Source organism: Podarcis filfolensis (genome assembly GCF_964270895.1).
Source record: "Podarcis filfolensis genome assembly, chromosome: 17".
In the NCBI taxonomy this organism is placed as follows: domain Eukaryota; kingdom Metazoa; phylum Chordata; class Lepidosauria; order Squamata; family Lacertidae; genus Podarcis; species Podarcis filfolensis.
The window spans coordinates 2,275,517-2,291,812 of NC_139621.1; the positions used below are offsets into that span (position 1 = coordinate 2,275,517).

General features: G+C 46.4%; 1 protein-coding gene across 2 annotated transcripts in view; it reads right to left on the bottom strand.

Moving 5' to 3' along the window:
• SMC1A (structural maintenance of chromosomes 1A) overlaps nt 1-16,223 on the bottom strand; it is a 33,622-nt gene extending 17,399 nt beyond the window's left edge. The window contains exons 1-12 of one of the 2 annotated variants that reach the window (XR_014542870.1): nt 15,932-16,208; nt 14,952-15,140; nt 14,386-14,498; nt 13,006-13,209; nt 11,491-11,729; nt 10,456-10,714; nt 8,990-9,130; nt 4,277-4,359; nt 3,862-4,069; nt 3,550-3,735; nt 2,953-3,132; nt 2,239-2,385 (exon numbers count right to left, since the gene is read on the bottom strand). Coding sequence is in view for 1 of the 2 variants with exons in the window: in XM_083592102.1 (XP_083448228.1) it covers nt 2,239-2,385; nt 2,953-3,132; nt 3,550-3,735; nt 3,862-4,069; nt 4,277-4,359; nt 8,990-9,130; nt 10,456-10,714; nt 11,491-11,729; nt 13,006-13,209; nt 14,386-14,498; nt 14,952-15,140; nt 15,932-16,040 (2,058 nt within the window). In the remaining variant the exon portion in view is untranslated. Of the gene's footprint in view, nt 1-2,238; nt 2,386-2,952; nt 3,133-3,549; nt 3,736-3,861; nt 4,070-4,276; nt 4,360-8,989; nt 9,131-10,455; nt 10,715-11,490; nt 11,730-13,005; nt 13,210-14,385; nt 14,499-14,951; nt 15,141-15,931 lie in introns of both variants that reach the window. The other variant, XM_083592102.1, reaches the window with a different exon arrangement.
• Between the last annotated feature and the right edge of the window lie 73 nt (nt 16,224-16,296).

The window sequence follows — 16,296 nt, forward strand, 5'->3', positions numbered from 1 at the left end:
TAAAAAAAAAAAAGATTGAATGGAATTGGATTAAACAAACCTTCAGAAGCAGAATGAAAACAAAAATGCCGTACCCTGAAATCTAGCACGCAGGAGTAAAAACAATATGATTATGTAATTGGCTGTTTAATTATATTTGAATTGGAATTGTGAATTGGCACTGATACAATATGGCATATATTGGATTTTTTGTAATTGAAAATTAATAAAAATTATTTAACTGAACACACACAATTGCAAAGAGCTAGTGGCCCAGTTTGCGTGCAATGCTAAAACGTAGTTTCATGTTATGTAGATGAGTTACAGCTCAAGTGCTTCCACCTTTCCTACTCCAGTACGGCCAAACGGAGAATGGAAGCTTCCACTTTTGTTTTAGATTAACCATAGTTTGTATCATTACTTTGAACTAAACTGCAGTTAATCTTAACTTTGTAAATTGGTTTTGAAATTGGCTTGTTTCCACTTGGTTGGATGAGACTAACCATACTTTCCCCAGATTTGGATGTCAAGATAAGCAGGGGTTAATGTAAAAGAAGCAAAAGCTTCTGAACTCCTTGCCGTCATAATGGGGGTGGCAGCAGGGAGAGCATATGAGTCTGATGCTCACTGTGACTCGTCCTTGTAATGCTAAACGTTATATCACATGCAAATGCAGCCAGTGATGCACATGCAGTATACCGCATTTTTCGTCCCATAGGACGCTCCGCCCCATAGGACGCACCTAGGTTTTTTTTGAGGGGGATTCCTTTATTTCCCCCCAAAACCAGGTCAGGGAACAGCGGGGTGGCGGCGCTGTGCCTCCCTGCTGTCCCCCGAGCTTGTGGGGCTGGCCGATGTCTGCCCGGCGCGCTCTGCTTCAGGGCGCCTCACGCGCCGGGCGGCAGGCTGCTATCCGCAGCCTAGGGAGCCCTGCGGGAACTCCCGCGGGCTCCCCAGGCTTGCTGATAGCTTCCTGAAGCCTGGAGAGCGAGAGGGGTCGGTGCGCACCCCTCTCGCTCCCCAAGCTTCAGCGAAAGCCTGTATTCGCCCCATAGGACACACACAGATTTCCCCTTCATTTTTGGAGGGGAAAAAGTGCGTCCTATAGGGCGAAAAATATGGTAATCCTAAGCCTGTTTTCACAGAAGTCCCCAATGAGTTCAGTGGGACTTACTTTTTAGGAAGGGTATTGAGGAAGACAGCCTAAGAGGTGGTAATCATCTGCCTGCGTTGCACCACTTCAAACTACAACTGGGAATTTATACAACTGAATACTTTTACAGACAGAAAACAACCTTCCATAGCCTAGACTGCACTTTTATGTGCAAGTTTTATAAATTCAGGGAGCCATTTTTGTAGAGAGGAACATTCAATCATTTTCAATTCCTGTCTGAAAGTCTCTTTCCAAACCACAAACTCTTGTCAGGCTCTGAGAGAAAGTAAGGGACAAGGAAGTACTCACTGCCTTGACTGTCACTTCTCCCAGTCTTGAAAATTACTGCTTTTAAAGTGCTCAGTGGTTTGATGTATCTCCATGAAAAGTTAACAAGTATTTTAACTGAAATTTTAGCTTACACTGTATATTTTAACTGTTGATTTTATTTGTACTTTAATTTTCTTGAAACTTGATTTTAACTTTGCTTTTTGCTGACAATTTTAATATGTATTTTGTATTCTTTGTAAACAGCTTAGAGGTCTTATTTACAATTAAGTGGTATATAAATCCTGTTAAAAATATAAACAAGTTAAATACTGCCAGATTATCCACATTTGGGGAGAGGCATTCATGGAAAGCCAGTAAATCCAACAAAACCAGAAACAAGAAGGAGCTTTAGGAAGGATTTCTGGTGAGCAACATAAGGAAAGCTTGTGTTAAGCACAACCCCTTCAGCCAAAATGACGCCTCTTGTCTTGTTCTCCTCAACATCCCACTCTTGCCTGGCAAAACACCCCATTACTTCTCACCTTGTTCTTCCATCAGTCAGCTCAATCTCTATCTGAACTGCTATGAGTTCTGATGGAGACCAAATCCCTGAGAGTGGATAGGTACCCTGTAATTATGTGTGTAGGACTGTAGTGTCCCCTTTTTTTGGTGTTGCGCTCCCTATCCCTGTTAGACCCCTGAGCATCCCAAATGAGCCCTGGCGCATTTTTAGCTTGGGACCTTCAATGATGCCCCAAATTCTTCCCAGTCAACATTTCTCTACTGATGCTATCTAGAGCTTGTAGCAGAACTTGGCAACTAAAAGCCATTCCAACCTTTAGCTCCTCTGTCAGCCTCTCTTTCTTCTCTTTCAGCTTGTCCACAGCCTTTTCATCCCAGCGCCTGGCCTTGGCTTTCAGGTCACTGGCACCTCCTGAGATCACCCCAGACTTCTGGAAGAGGGTCCCATCCAGGGCTACAGTCTGGAAAAGGACGAAGAAGGGAACACAGCAAGTCACGCCAAGAAGAAGCAGCCACCTCAGGTCTTGGCTATCAGTCACCCACAGCTAGTGATGGCTACAGTAACAATATGATACAGTACACAATATGCAGAAGGAAGCAGCACTTTTTGAGTTACAGCAAAGACAGGGCCAAGGGTGTTCTGCAGTTCTGTGCAAACACCAAACTGGGAACTGAGTGCACAATTTAGCATCCTGAAAAATCTCATCTTTAAATTTTCATTAAAAGTATCTAGCCCTCCTGGCTGTAAAGACAGTTGTGAATGAACAAGCTTTGGTAAACTTTCCAAAACCAAAGATGAGACCAGAGGAAGCTTTTCATTAACAAGAAGCTGGGGCTTTGGTGTCCTTTTAGAAAAAGCAGAAACCAAATAAAGGAAATACCAGCACGTTTTCTTAGTCTGTAATACATCTATGCAGTTAACAGAAATTCAAGGTTCCTTGCTGTAGAATCTTGACTGGGACTGTGTTTGTAGTTCTGGAGGCGGCTGAGAGGCAAGAAACTTAAGAGTGGCTCGCAAGATTTCTGACCTTGTGACGCTGGTGCCCTCCAAAGGCAATGCGACGGGCATCCTCCACATTGTCACACACAAGGGCATTCCCGCAAGCATACTGCAGGGCCTTCTTGATGTGAGGCGGCTCGTAGCGAATCACGTCAATCACCAACTTGGCTCCCTTCAGCTCCCGGAGCTTCTCGTCTGTCGGTTTCACCTGCAATATATAGGCGTTTTGGCTCAGGGGGAAGGCAGAGATGCACAGTGACAAGCTTATGTCAGTCTGCAGATCACTCAAAGTTACTCCAGCCACTGAAGTGGAGGCAGTCCTTCCCCATCACCTTTATAACTTTACATATATACCTTTGTTTTAAAAGCAGCTTATCGTTGAAGCGAGGTGGCTACATGGGAAGGAGCAAAAGGGGGGAAAACTGAGTCCCTTGGGCAAGAGCTCTGTGCAAATCCTACCTCAGAATCAGTCTGAGGGAGCTACCTTTAGAAAGTGTTGGGAGCTGAACAGGTGGCAGGGTAGGAAAAAAGATACCACCTGATCATTGGCAGGCTAGCACAAACATGGAGATTTATCTATCTCTGCAGTAATCCACCACCATGCCCAGGCCCTGTTAGGCCTCACCTCAAGGTAGTCAAGGGGCAGGAAGGTCTCAGGCTCTCCTCGCTGCTCCTTAATGTACTGGATACAGTCCCGGCCAGTCTTCTCTGAATCAACGATGATGGCATCCATGTTCTTGCCCAGGACCTTGGTGACAGCGATCTGGTATTTCTTCTGGGTTGGCTGGCAGAGGTCAATTAGGCGCCCGTACTGTGGGAAACAAGGAAATGGAATGAGGCAAGGAGGGGCCCTGGCCTCCAATTCTACCCCACCCACCCTCTGCCATATACCCTCGGCTCTGCCTTGAGGAGCTTGCTATTGTTCTTCTACACTTACCACAGAGCCAGGGTAGAGGCGCTTGATGCTTTCCATGATCTCAGCCTTGCGCTGCTGCCGGCTGTTCTCCTGCCGGTCAATGCGAGCATCCCCCAGCTGCTCCATCACCTGGTTCAGCTCCTTGTTAATCTCATCAATCCGGCGCTTGGCCAGCTCTACCTCCTCCGTCAGCTCCCCCTCCAGCTTCTTTTGCTCCTCCAAGGACTGCCTAAAGAATGAGCAGTAAGAACTCCCTGATCACTCCATGCCTGCATCAGGCTTGGTTGCACTGTGCTGGGAGAGACTAATATGATGACTTGTAGAGTGGGCCTCCTAAGCAATCCCAAAAGAGAGCCCAACTTCCTTATCCTTTCCCCACCAGAGTCTGCTTAAGGCACACATCCCCAATATTATGTGGCCCCTTCCTTGCCCTTACTTGCTAGTAGCAATGTACTCCTCCAGCTTCTCAATACGTTTTTGGTTTTCTTCAATCTCCCGCAATTTCTGCTTTATCTTGGCCTACAAAACAAAATGAATAAGCCAAATGTGAGCAAGCACCAGTGGAGCTTAGCTCAAAGCCAGGGCCCTATTCAACCAATGCCAAAGACCAGTCTCTGACCCCCTTGAATGAGAACCACTTTAACAAGCAACATTACCAACTGACAAGGTCACTTAATCTATTGGTCTTAAATTAGTTAGCCACAAACACTTACTTAAGCTAGATCACCTAAGAGGCACTGAAGCCCTCTTCTAGGGAAATAAAGAGACTGACAGACAGAGAGCAAAGGGGAGACAAGGTAAAAAAGCTGTGGGAGAATCAAACTACTCTGGTTATACGAAGAGGAAAACATAAAAACATAAAAAGCATATCCTGCATTCCAAGTAAGGGTGAAAGATTGATCTTGGGTATGGAAAGGCTGTACGTCTCTGGAATCCACTTGTTTCATGGAAGCAGGAAATACAAACCTTCAAGCTTCCCTTACAGCAGGTGTGGAGAACTTTTGGCCCTCCAGAACTGCATCAGCCCCAACAAAAAATGGTGATGAGAGTTGTAGTTCAACAACAGCTGGAGGGTAAAAAGTCCCCCAAGACCTGACATACCTCTTTCCTGGGAACTTGCTCAACCAATTAATTCCTAAGAGAGTTCAGAAGATCTTCTGACAGCAGTCTTCCCTGACCTGGTGTCGTCCAAATTCCCATCAGCATGAGAAGGATTGGGGCTCCCTCAGCTGGGGAGCAGGAGCACTTTAAAGGAGCTCCCACCCCGCTGCTAACTTGTGTCAGCCAGGGGAAGGTCAGGGGCTCCGTAAAACAGCAACAGAAGGCTCCTCAGCCAAGCAGTTTAAACAAGCAGAGGGAGGAACAAGCTGTATTGCACCTCACCGATGAAGTATGCAGGCAGAGTGCAATGGCGGCTTCACTCAGTGGTATATCGGTGGTGAAACTGTCGCCACTCCTGAGTCCCTCTACCTCCAGCACCCAGCTAAAGCTTGTTTTTCACTAAGGGCAGAGGGACTCAGGAGCAGCAGTGGCTTCACATGCAATATACCGAGTGAAGCCGCCATCACAGTCTGCCCCTCATACCAGTCCTGGGTGATATATTGATACATCATCTAGCGTCAGCTCACATGAAGAGAGAACAATCCTGCTTAGCACTGGGTTCCAAAAGCACTGCTTTCAGCAGCTCATGTGATTTTCCTGCAAGCAGGCAGTTGGCTGGTGGTGAAGTGTTTTCTTTCCCACTGCTGCTGCCACTTGCCCGCGGGAGAACAACATGAGCTGCTTCAAAAGGGGCTTTTGAGCAGGATTTGATCTCATGGAGATTAAACCCTACTGCCTTGACTGCACAATCCTGTTCCCTGCCAGGAACAGGGCATGCAGCCAAGACAGGAATAAATCATGTCTCCCTGCCCATCAGCTGACATCACCATGATGTCAATTGATGGCTGAGTGGGTGTAATTTGGGGGAAATGGCCCGAGATTGGCCTGTGGGCTGGAGGTTTCCCACACTGTCATGGAGTAAGCTATTCAAACTCCTTTACCTGGAGATGGGGGACACTTGGCTTGCCAGAAGTACATGTGAAAAGGATCTTGGAGTCTTGGTGGACCATAATCTTAACATGAGTCAACAGTGTGATGCAGCAGCAAAAAAAACTAATGCTATTCTAGGCTACCTCAAGAGAAGCCTAGTGTCCAGAACAATGGAAGTACCGTATTTACTTGAGTCTTAAGTGCACCTTTTTTTTGCCAAATTAGGCTGTGAAAAATTGGATGCACATTGAATTCGATGGTGCATTAGACTTGAGTAAAAACGCACTTTGCTGCCAGCTTGCGCTAGCCGGCATCAGGATGCGGGCTCCATCCCATCCCTCCATTGAGGAGTGTTCAGCTGTGCACCCCTCAATGGAGCAATTTAAAGGACCTTGCACCTAGCCACTGGCTAGTGCGAGCCAGAGGCAAGGTGTGGGGTCCTTTAAACTGCTCCATTGAGGGGCGCACAGCTGTGCCCCCCTCAAGAAGCTACTGCAGGTGGAGGAGGAGGAGGAGGGGAGGACAGCTCCCTGTCATCTGCACAGCCCTGCCACCTCGCTTGGCTCCTCTCCCCTGCCAGGCCTGCAGCACCTCAAAACTTTCAGCTTGTCTGTTGTAAAGAGTGCACCTCTTGTCTATGTGCATTACATTCGCCAGCAAATACTTTTTTTTTATTTCAAGGTTCTGCCAACTGAGGTGTGCATTAGATTCGATGGCACATTAGACTCGAGTAAATGTGGTAATGGTCCCGCTCTATTCTGCCTTGATCAGACCGTACCTGGAATACTGTGTCCAGTTCTGGGCGCCACAATTTAAGAAGGATATTGACAATCTGGAACTTTCGGACAGCAAGAGCTGCTCAACAGTGGAATGGTCTCCCTGGGGAGGTTGTGGACTCTCCTTCCTTGGAGGTTTTTAAGCTGAGGCTGGATGGCTATTATCATGGATGAAGTGAAGGGGATTGGACTAGAGTACCCTTGGGGTCCCTTCCAACTCTATGATTATTATCCCACCCCTCTCTCTGCAGGGTGATGCAGTCCACAGGCTGAACTTCCCTGCCCATCACCAACTGGAATAACAGTTCTCTTTCCTCCCTCTCGCAGCACAACAATCAATACATTTCACCTTGTATCTGTCTCCCAGCCATTCCTGTGCAAACCATTCACTTTGTAGGCACTGCCTGCTTTGGCTGGTTCCACTGCCCAACAGTCTAAGAGACGGCTGTGCCACTGACTCTCTTGCTGCCGGACTCAGTCAGTCAGTGGCTGACATTGGGTCCACTCCCCCTTCTGCCACTGGAGCACATGAAGAAAGCCAGGGCTTCTCCCTGAAGGAAGGCAGGACGGAGAATGGTGCTTGTGGGAGATGGGAGAACCCAGTGGAGCTGGCCTTGCTGCTGCCATCTTGGAGAGGGCTGCACTTACATCAGGGCTGGACAATATTTGGTTTTCAACATTGTGATATATCACCAGCTAAACATCATGATATGATGTTTTGAGAGTTAATTTTATTGTGTACTATTCTAATAGATTAATTTACTATTATTTACTTTTACTAATAGATTACAATCTAATGGATTGAATTTTACTTTTTGGATGTAAGTTGTTCCATTTTAAAGTTATGTTTTATTATAACTTTTTGTATTGGATCAGATTACCGTATTTTTCGGCCCATAGGGCGCACCAGCCCATAGGGCGCACCTAGGTTTTTTTTGGGGGGGGGGAAATAAAGAAAAAAAATTATTTTCCCCCCCCAGGCGCGGGGCTGGGGGGGGGGGGGAGCCCGAGCTTCCCCTGACCCCAGCACAGGCAGCTCTCTGCAAGCTGTGGAAGGGCTGCGCGAAGCTCTCCCACGGCTTGCGGATAGCATCCTGAAGCCTGGAGAGCGAGAGGGGTCGGTGCACACCAGGCTTCAGCGAAAGCCTGCATTCGCCCCATAGGACGCACACACATTTCCCCTTCATTTTTGGAGGGGAAAAAGTGCGTCCTATAGGGCGAAAAATACGGTATTATAAGGTGTGTATTCTTTGTTGTATATTTTGTTGCTGTAAACTGCCTTGTGTAGAGCAATATAGAAAGCTGGTATTCAAATAAAAAGTGAAATAAAATGAAATACCGATATCATGATGCCTGAAATAAGGATGGAGCTACGCAGAGGCATTGGCTGGCTTCACGGTTTTTCTCACATTGTGATTTTTTGCCGGCGCCTGCTCTTGCGATTCACTGCCCCCTGCAGGAGGCAGAAGAGAGCTGAGCCAGCAGTTAACAGGATGCAGGAATCAAGAGAAGCCTTGGTGGCTTCATGGTTTTTCCCACATTGTAATTTTTGCATAGCACCCACCCACCCCATGATTCGCAATATACTTCCAGGTGAAAAACTATGAAACTGATATCACAATATGGACTTGAAACCGGTTTTGGACAATTCATCGATTTATCGCCCAGCCCTAGCTTGTGCACCCTTTTCCACTACTGGCTCCTTCCAAAGGCTCAAGGCCAGTTTGATCTGTACTACGGAACTGGATCAGATCCAGCTGTATAAAGCCTTGTGGAATCAGGAATACAGTGTCACCAGTTTCAAGCAATATATGATGCCTATCTATATACAAGCTGCTGTTATGGCTCCTCACACATTTTGTGCTTAAAGTCCTCTCTCTTCTTTGACACGGCTTTTGGCGATGGGATGACAAAAAGGCAGGGGGTGGGGGAGTCTGAGATGACTGATGAGAAGGGAAGGAAAAGACGGGAAAAGTGATGGGGAGAATGGGAAGGAATGTAGGAGAACTCATTTATGCAAAAATTTGAGAGGGACTAGGTGCAATTATGTGGGGGTGCATAAAAAAGCGACAGCACATAACACAGAAGCAGAGCAAACCTAAGCTGATCAGTAAAAGATAAATGCAAAGTAAGAGAGGAGTTAAGCAACTTCACTCAGTTTGTCTAACTGTTATAAACATGCGGATTCAGGACAAAATCTAGTTATTCTAGGTGCAGGTGAGTTTCTGTTTTTACTTAAAAGGATGGGGCAATGCACATCCTGAGTGGGTGGCAATGCAGGCCAAGTCCTGGAAATAGGAGAGAAATGGGGAAGGCCTGCTCCAACAGGGAAAACAACTCACCTCAGTTTCTACTTTCTTCCTCTCCTCCAGATCAAGGCGGTCCTGATCTGCCTTCTGGTCACGGTTGAATTTCTCCAGCTCCTGGGCCAGTGTGGCTGCTCGCTTGCTGGCCTCTTCCTTCAGCCGGTGGTATTTCTTCACCTGTTTGATAAAAGTAGGAAGCAAAGAGAGCGGAACATTTTGGAGACAGTTGCCCAGGACACAGAGGTGGTTGCCTTTGAGAGAGCTTCCCCCAGAACAGCTACCCGGGATTGTAAGTTGGGCCACGATCCTTTTACAGTGGTACCTCGGGTTAAGTACTTAATTCATTCCGGAGGTCCGTTCTCAAATGGAACCCCCTCTTCCTGTAAAAACCCACCTGGGAACTTTCTCTCTCAGTTTCCCCCAAGAGGAATGCCTGGCCCCTTCATTGCCCTCTTTTAGGTGCACTTTAAATTAAGGTTACTAGATTTTTTTCAATGAATCCGGGGACACTTTTCAACTTCCTACTGAATAGATGGATTTTGTCACGGGACTAATTTGTAAATCTGGGAAACGGGGACGTCTGGTAACCTTACTTTAAATGCTATTTTTATTTCAGCAGGAATTGAGGGTGGGAGCTATGACTTCTTGTGCTTTTAAAAAAACTGCTGCTTTTAAATCACTTCTAACTTACTGATACAATTTGTTTTGTTATTTGACTGTATTGCATTTTAGACACCATGAGTATTTTTTGCTATAGCAGGGTGGAACATAAATTGCATAAATATTTTAAAAATTGCTTAGGGCAGGAGTTCAGTATAAGGTAACTCCTTCTATCTTCCAAAGTCACATGAAGTCTCTGACATGAATACCACTCATATTGATCCACAGCAGATTCCAACATATAGTTAGCAGAGTAAAAACTTAAACACGTTGCAGGATTCCCCCAAAATAGATCAGAGGCAATTAATACTTCATCCAGCAAAGCTTTACTGCTACTGAAGGCAAATGGGCATAACGGTCACAAATCCAATACATTCAGGGTTGGCACTGTCTATAAAGAATCCAGTTGCAGTAAATTTATAATAACTTATAATAAGACTAAAACCTTAACACTGAGCATACTATATACAGAACACCAGACCAGAAGAAAAGAGATAGAAAGTGAAACCCAAGCTCCTTCTGGCCTCTGATTATAGGCAGCATGACCTTGACAGAAAGAGATAACAGGACCAGTTTAAGCCAGCTGTACTCAGCTTCTCTGAAGGAATAACCCAAACATCATGAATAGAATAAACACTTATGTGTCAGCTAGAAACTTCCAGCTTGCACCAGTTTCTTTCACACAGAGAAGCTTCCAGAACCCTCTTGAATTAATTAGAATAGGAAAGACCTCTACACATCAGATCAATACTCTCTGCACCAAGAAAGGCAAACTACCAGTCTCCTCCTTCCAACACTGTTTGGAGCCACAGATCCCATCTCAGCTACTCCCTTGACCATACCTGGTTCTCCTCCAGTGTGAGGTCCCGGCCTTGGCTCTGGCTCTCTTCTTCCATGCGTTCCTCAAACTCCTGCCGGGCCTTCTCCACAGATAGCATCTCCTTCTCCAGTTCATCCATATCACCCTTGCACTTTTTATACTGCTTCTGGGCATTCTGCAAGGACTTCTTGGCAGCTTCCAGCTTTTTTATCTTGTGGGACGTATTTTCCTTGGCCTTGATGTACTGTGGGCGCTTCTGGTTCAGCTCAGAATCCTTTTCCCTGCAAAACACCATGCTTTTGTTATGTATGGCAATTGCATACCCAGTTTCCATGAAAGCCCAAGACAAACTCCCATTCTAGATCAGCATGCTATAAAGTCAAGATGGGGAAACTTGTGGCCCTCCAGATGTTCCTGGACTACAACTCCCATCAGCCCAAGAAAGCACAGCAAATGGTAAGGGTGATCAAAGTTCAAGTCCAGCAGCATCTGAAGGCCACAGTCTCTCCACCCCTGTTGTAGAAGTAGATAAAACAGTTCTATAATTCGGGGATAATGCGTCCAGCATTAATGCTCTTCTTATCAAGGCGCTCCTGATAAGCTTCCAAGGAAGCCCTAAGTTTCTCCCCAAACACTGTCTGAAGATCTCTGGAGTAGATTAATTGTAGTATCACTAAAATTATCTTGCTTGAGATATTCTTTCTATCTATTGTTGTACATAAAAATTTTGACAACACTCTAAATCAATTTGCTTTAGGACAGGGATATCAAGGAAAGATTTTATTTGGGATTAGTTAGCCCTGGCCTTAGCCTCAAAGTCCCCACATGCAAAACCATATTGTTAACTAAGCAAGTATTGACCAGTTGTCCGGTACAATTTTAGGGTTTTTTGGTACACCTGATTTGTGTTAACACAGATCCTGTATATGCAGGAGACCTCATGGTGATTGGATCTGGGTTGGTAGAACCAAATCTCCAGGTTTTGCTTTTATAGTAGATCCCAGAATTCTGAAATTTGATTCTTTACTTCCCACTATACTAAAACCTATCAGCTTACTTGATCTCCTTCTCGATTTGCTGCTGCTCTCTCATCACTTTGCCCAGCTCCTTCTTCTTGTCCTTGAGCTCATCCTCCACTTTGTCCATCCGCTTCTTATCCTTATCAATCTCTTTGTTTTTGGAGCCCAGCTCCTTGTTCAGTTTTTCTATTTCAGCTTCATTGTGGTACAACTTGAAGAGTTGCAGCTGGACTTGAGCTCGCACAACCTCGTCTTTCAGGCGCTGGTACCGATCTGCCTGTCTCCCAAAAAAGGAGAACATAAGGCATGAGCTGTGGCAAAGCATGCTGCAAGCCTAAAGGACTTCTAATCCCAAGCACTGAACAGAGTCTCAAACTAAACCCACTTTACCTTAACAGCAACATCACCACACTTTTTGGGCTTCAATTTTATCTCTACTTAACCAGGCAGTAAGCCTCATTGAATTCAACAGGACTTACTTCTCAACAGACATAGTTAGGATTGCACTGTTAGGCTGCAATCCTATCTTTACTTACCTGGGATTATGTCCCACTAAACGCAGTCCCTCTCAGGGAATCTAGGAATTCAGAAGTACTGTACTTTTAAAAAGTACTTAAAAGGAGAGCAAGGAGGGCAAAATATGAATGTAATAAGGCAGGGCACCCTGAAGCCAAAGGAGGTGAGGGGAAGATGAAGACAGCTGTAAGGCCAATTTTATATTTAAGTAGAAAAAAATGTCACAGAAGGACAAAAAGAATGAGGCAGCAAACAAAGAGAAGAGATAAGGAGAGAAAATAAGGAGGGGAGGAGAATGAAGATGCTTGAAAATAAAAGATCAATTCCTCAGAGTGGCTGGGTATAAAGAATAAAATTATTATTATTTAAACTAGAATTTTAATCAGGAAAAGGAAGTGAGTATAAGGTCATATTTATGGGCAAAAAAATTGTTTAGATAACAAAACAGGGAACTGAGGGTTAAGGATTCATAACAGAAAGAGGAAGACATAGCAAGAAGGGCATGCCAGGTCCTATCCATTCTCAAAAGAAATGCCAGACCTCACCTAGAGCTAGAAAGGGGAAATCCCAGACACTTAAAACTGTTGTGCTGGTGCCAGAACACACGGAAGGCAAAACTATGCCACCAATCACAGCAATACAGTACCTAAGAGGCAACTCCCACCCAACTGAGGACCAATAAGCAGCTTCACCCAGATAGGGGGAAAGAGATGGTGTTGATATTATCATAACCAGAACTGGCCCACTTTGACCATGACATTTTATGAGCCCAGGGGACTGAGGAGTGGAAGGAGTGATTTTGCTCTTTGGAACTGGATTTTTTTAAAAAATCAGCAGAAGTTGAGGGCAGTGTTGGTGGCTGAGGAGATGAAACAAGGAAGAATAAGGATGTGGAAAAGGTGGTCGAAAACAGATTGGATTTCCACTCAAACTGCAGAAAAATAAATTGTTTCCACGACTGAAGTGCCAAGGGATAGTGTGACAACATTCTGGACCCATAAGGAAAGCACAGTCCAATGGCAGCTTTCAGTTTTTACCTCTTCTTTCTCCTGTTTAGCCTCCTTACGCTCTGCGGCAATGTTCTTTTTCCGATGGTAATTGAACTGAGTATCTTCTTCTGCCTTGACCATCTCCTTCTTGCGCTTGTCATACTCCTGAGCCAGCTCCCCCGAGCGACTGATCTCCTCAAAGAGTGCTGTGCGCTCCTTGGGGTTCTTCATGGCAATAGACTCCACCGCACCCTGGGGCAGTGAAAACAGGCAGCATCAGAACAAGCCAAGGGATTCATCTTATCTAGTCATCTCCATTCTTCTGGCATGGATTGAATAATATGTGACAAATCAAAGACACAGGTGCCACCAATGACACAAGCAGTGGGAGTCTGTGGCACAGCTAGACCCTGTGTAGGTCTGATTTTTTTATCTGTCTTTTCAGAACCACACTACTGCCAGCTTCCCAGCTCAATAGGCTAGAGGCAAAACAATAGGCTAGAGGCAATGGAGTCTGCATTTGTACTTTAGGGTAGCACTAGAATAGCACTATTAGAAGGAGGAATATAGGAAGATAAGAAGCAGCCTTGGGCAGAGTAGTGGCTCTCCAGGGTTTCAAACAGGAGTCCTTCCCAGTCATACCTTGAGATGCTGTGAACTGAACAGGAACCTCTTGGTTAGAGAGCTGAACTAGAACCTGGGAGCCATGAAGTTCACTGAGAGACAAGGGCCTGTTACTCACTCTCAGCCTAACTTACCTCACAGGTAAGTTGCTGTTGTGAAAATAAAATGGGGAGGAGAAGTACGTATGCCACCTTGAGCTCCTTGGAGAAAAGGTGGTATATAAATGTAACTAACAAACCAACAAGTATGTACTGCTCCGCTGCAGAGCTAGAGCCCTTCCTCACAGCAGAAAGGTTTGTTAAAATAATTATTTGTTAAATTAAAGCTTAGTCATCACTGGATCCTATTAGCTTGAATCTCACATCTCTTCTCTCCTCCTAGTAGGATTACATGAGCTCGTCCCAGAATCCATGTGGAGCCCATACCATATCCCACAAAGCACAACCACTAGCCATGATGGCTGTATACTACCTGCTGAAGGTAGTGTAACATTGAATACCAGTTGCTGGAAATCCCAATTAAGTGTACTGTTGCACCTAATTCCTGCTTGTGGGCTTCCCAAAGATATTTGATTGGCTACTGTGAGAACAAGACACTGAGTCAGTTAGACCACTGACCTGATCTTACAGGTCTTATGTTCTTAAATGAACCTTTGCTCAAGTGTCAGCAACTGTGGAAGTGTTACGAGAAAGTCTGCTCATGTTTGGCTGTCAACGTGGACTCTGGGTGGGAAAATGCCAATAAATGTATGTTCTACTATAGCATGTCTGTTTGGGGAGATTATAAAGGGGGAGGAGGGCTTACCTGGAAGACTAGAAAGTTCCTAGCTTTGATTAGAATGCCCAGTTTCTCCAGCTCCTCACTGTATTCGCTCAGCTGTACCACTTTATTGTTTATTTTGTACTCTGATGAGCTTCCTAGAAAACAGACATCTCATTCAGTCAACACTAGAAACCCAAGACTTGCAAGTTCCAGAAGCTCCTCACCCTACTCCCCAATTCTGAAGATAATAGGGTTGGAAGAATGTATTACAGACATCCACAGAAAACAAGTAAATGTGAAAAGCAGGATGGGATTTCTTTGGAAGAATGCACTAGCAGATTTAGGCCCGATAGGAGATTCAGAAATAAGTTCTATAGGGGCTTACTTTCATGTAAGCATGTAAAGGCTGCACTATTATTCACACTTTCAAGGAAATAAGCCCCACTGAACACAATGGGACTCGCTTCAGGACCTCCCCCCACATGACCCCTTTCAGAGTAGCCCAGTCTTCTTTGCTCAAGCCACCCAGCAACACTGCTTACCAGAGACTCCAATACTACAGCAGGACACACACCCAACCATTTCCTCACCCTGCCCCCAAAGCTCACCTACTATGACCCTTGCAAAGGTACGATCTTCAGCACCATCTTCGGAGTAAACCATGCTGACAAATGCCCGATTGGCAGCTGGCTTCCCTACAGGGGCTCCATGGATCAGGTCTCGTAACGTCTTTACTCTCAGATTGCTGGTTTTCTCACCAAGCACAAAGCTGATGGCATCCATGAGGTTTGACTTGCCTGGAGGGAGGACAACAAAATAAACCATGATGCATTTTAGCAAAAGTGCCATATGGCTTTCCCTCAGGGTGTCATATGAGCTTTCACTTCCTGGGCCCTAAAACCATTGTAGCCCGTGCCACAACCCTGTAACCTGTGAAGATTGCCTCTGAGCATATACAAATTTATTTCTTGCTTTGAAGCCTCTTCTGATCTGGGATGGGCACCCCATGATTTGAACCTCTCTAAAAAAAAAATAAGCACTCTCTCCCCTTTCCTGTCAAATGTCACCACTAAGAATGTCCTCAGCCCTGCCGCTTAACGCTGTCCCTTCTCAAATTTCACACAATTTGGGGGGAGTGCCTCTCCCCCACCCTTTGCCGCAGTAGGGTGCCTCCTCCAGCTATTTAAACCCCAAACTTTCACAATCAAGTTGCTTCTCATCAATGCCTTCCCTCTACCTGCACCATTATTTTGAAGAAAAAACCCCAGTTGGTCGGGTTTGTCTTCTCAGCAACTGCATGACGGGGGGGGGGGGGTCTGCAGGTGCGCCTGTCAGCGGGCGACCCCTGGTTCCAAACAGACAAACGAAAAAGCGTCCCCCAACATTTCGCCCCAAATGTGAAAAACTCTCTCAGAGCGGTGTATCCGAGAGACCGGTCCGTCACAGCTGACAGAAACGCGCGAACCCAGTTGGCGCCCCCGAGGCGGAGGCATCCCTCCCAGGACGGCGAATCGCCCGGCCTTCCCCTCGCGGGACGGAAGCGCGCCGCCCCAGCCCCGACCCCGCCGCCTCCCCGCCCGCCCCGCACCGGATCCGTTGGGCCCGATGATGGCCGTGAAGCGCCGGAAGGGCCCGATGATTTGCCGCCCCTTGTACGATTTGAAATTCTCGATCTCGATCAGCTTGAGAAAGCCCATGTCGGCTGCGGCGGACGGCGGGGCAGGGACGCGAGGGAACTCCGGGCCCGGCAGGGACACGGGCCAACGCCGCCCCGGCCAGAACCTCAAGGCCCGGACCACGCCAGGCCCCTCGGCCACCACCAGAACGCGAGCGCGGAAACCTCGCGAGGACTCGGCGCCCGGCCTGCTCCAAACCCGCGGGTCCCACCTCCTTCGGAAAGCCGACAGCTGATAGGGCGCTATGGCCCGTCAGGGTTTGCATACGTGGCTCCTC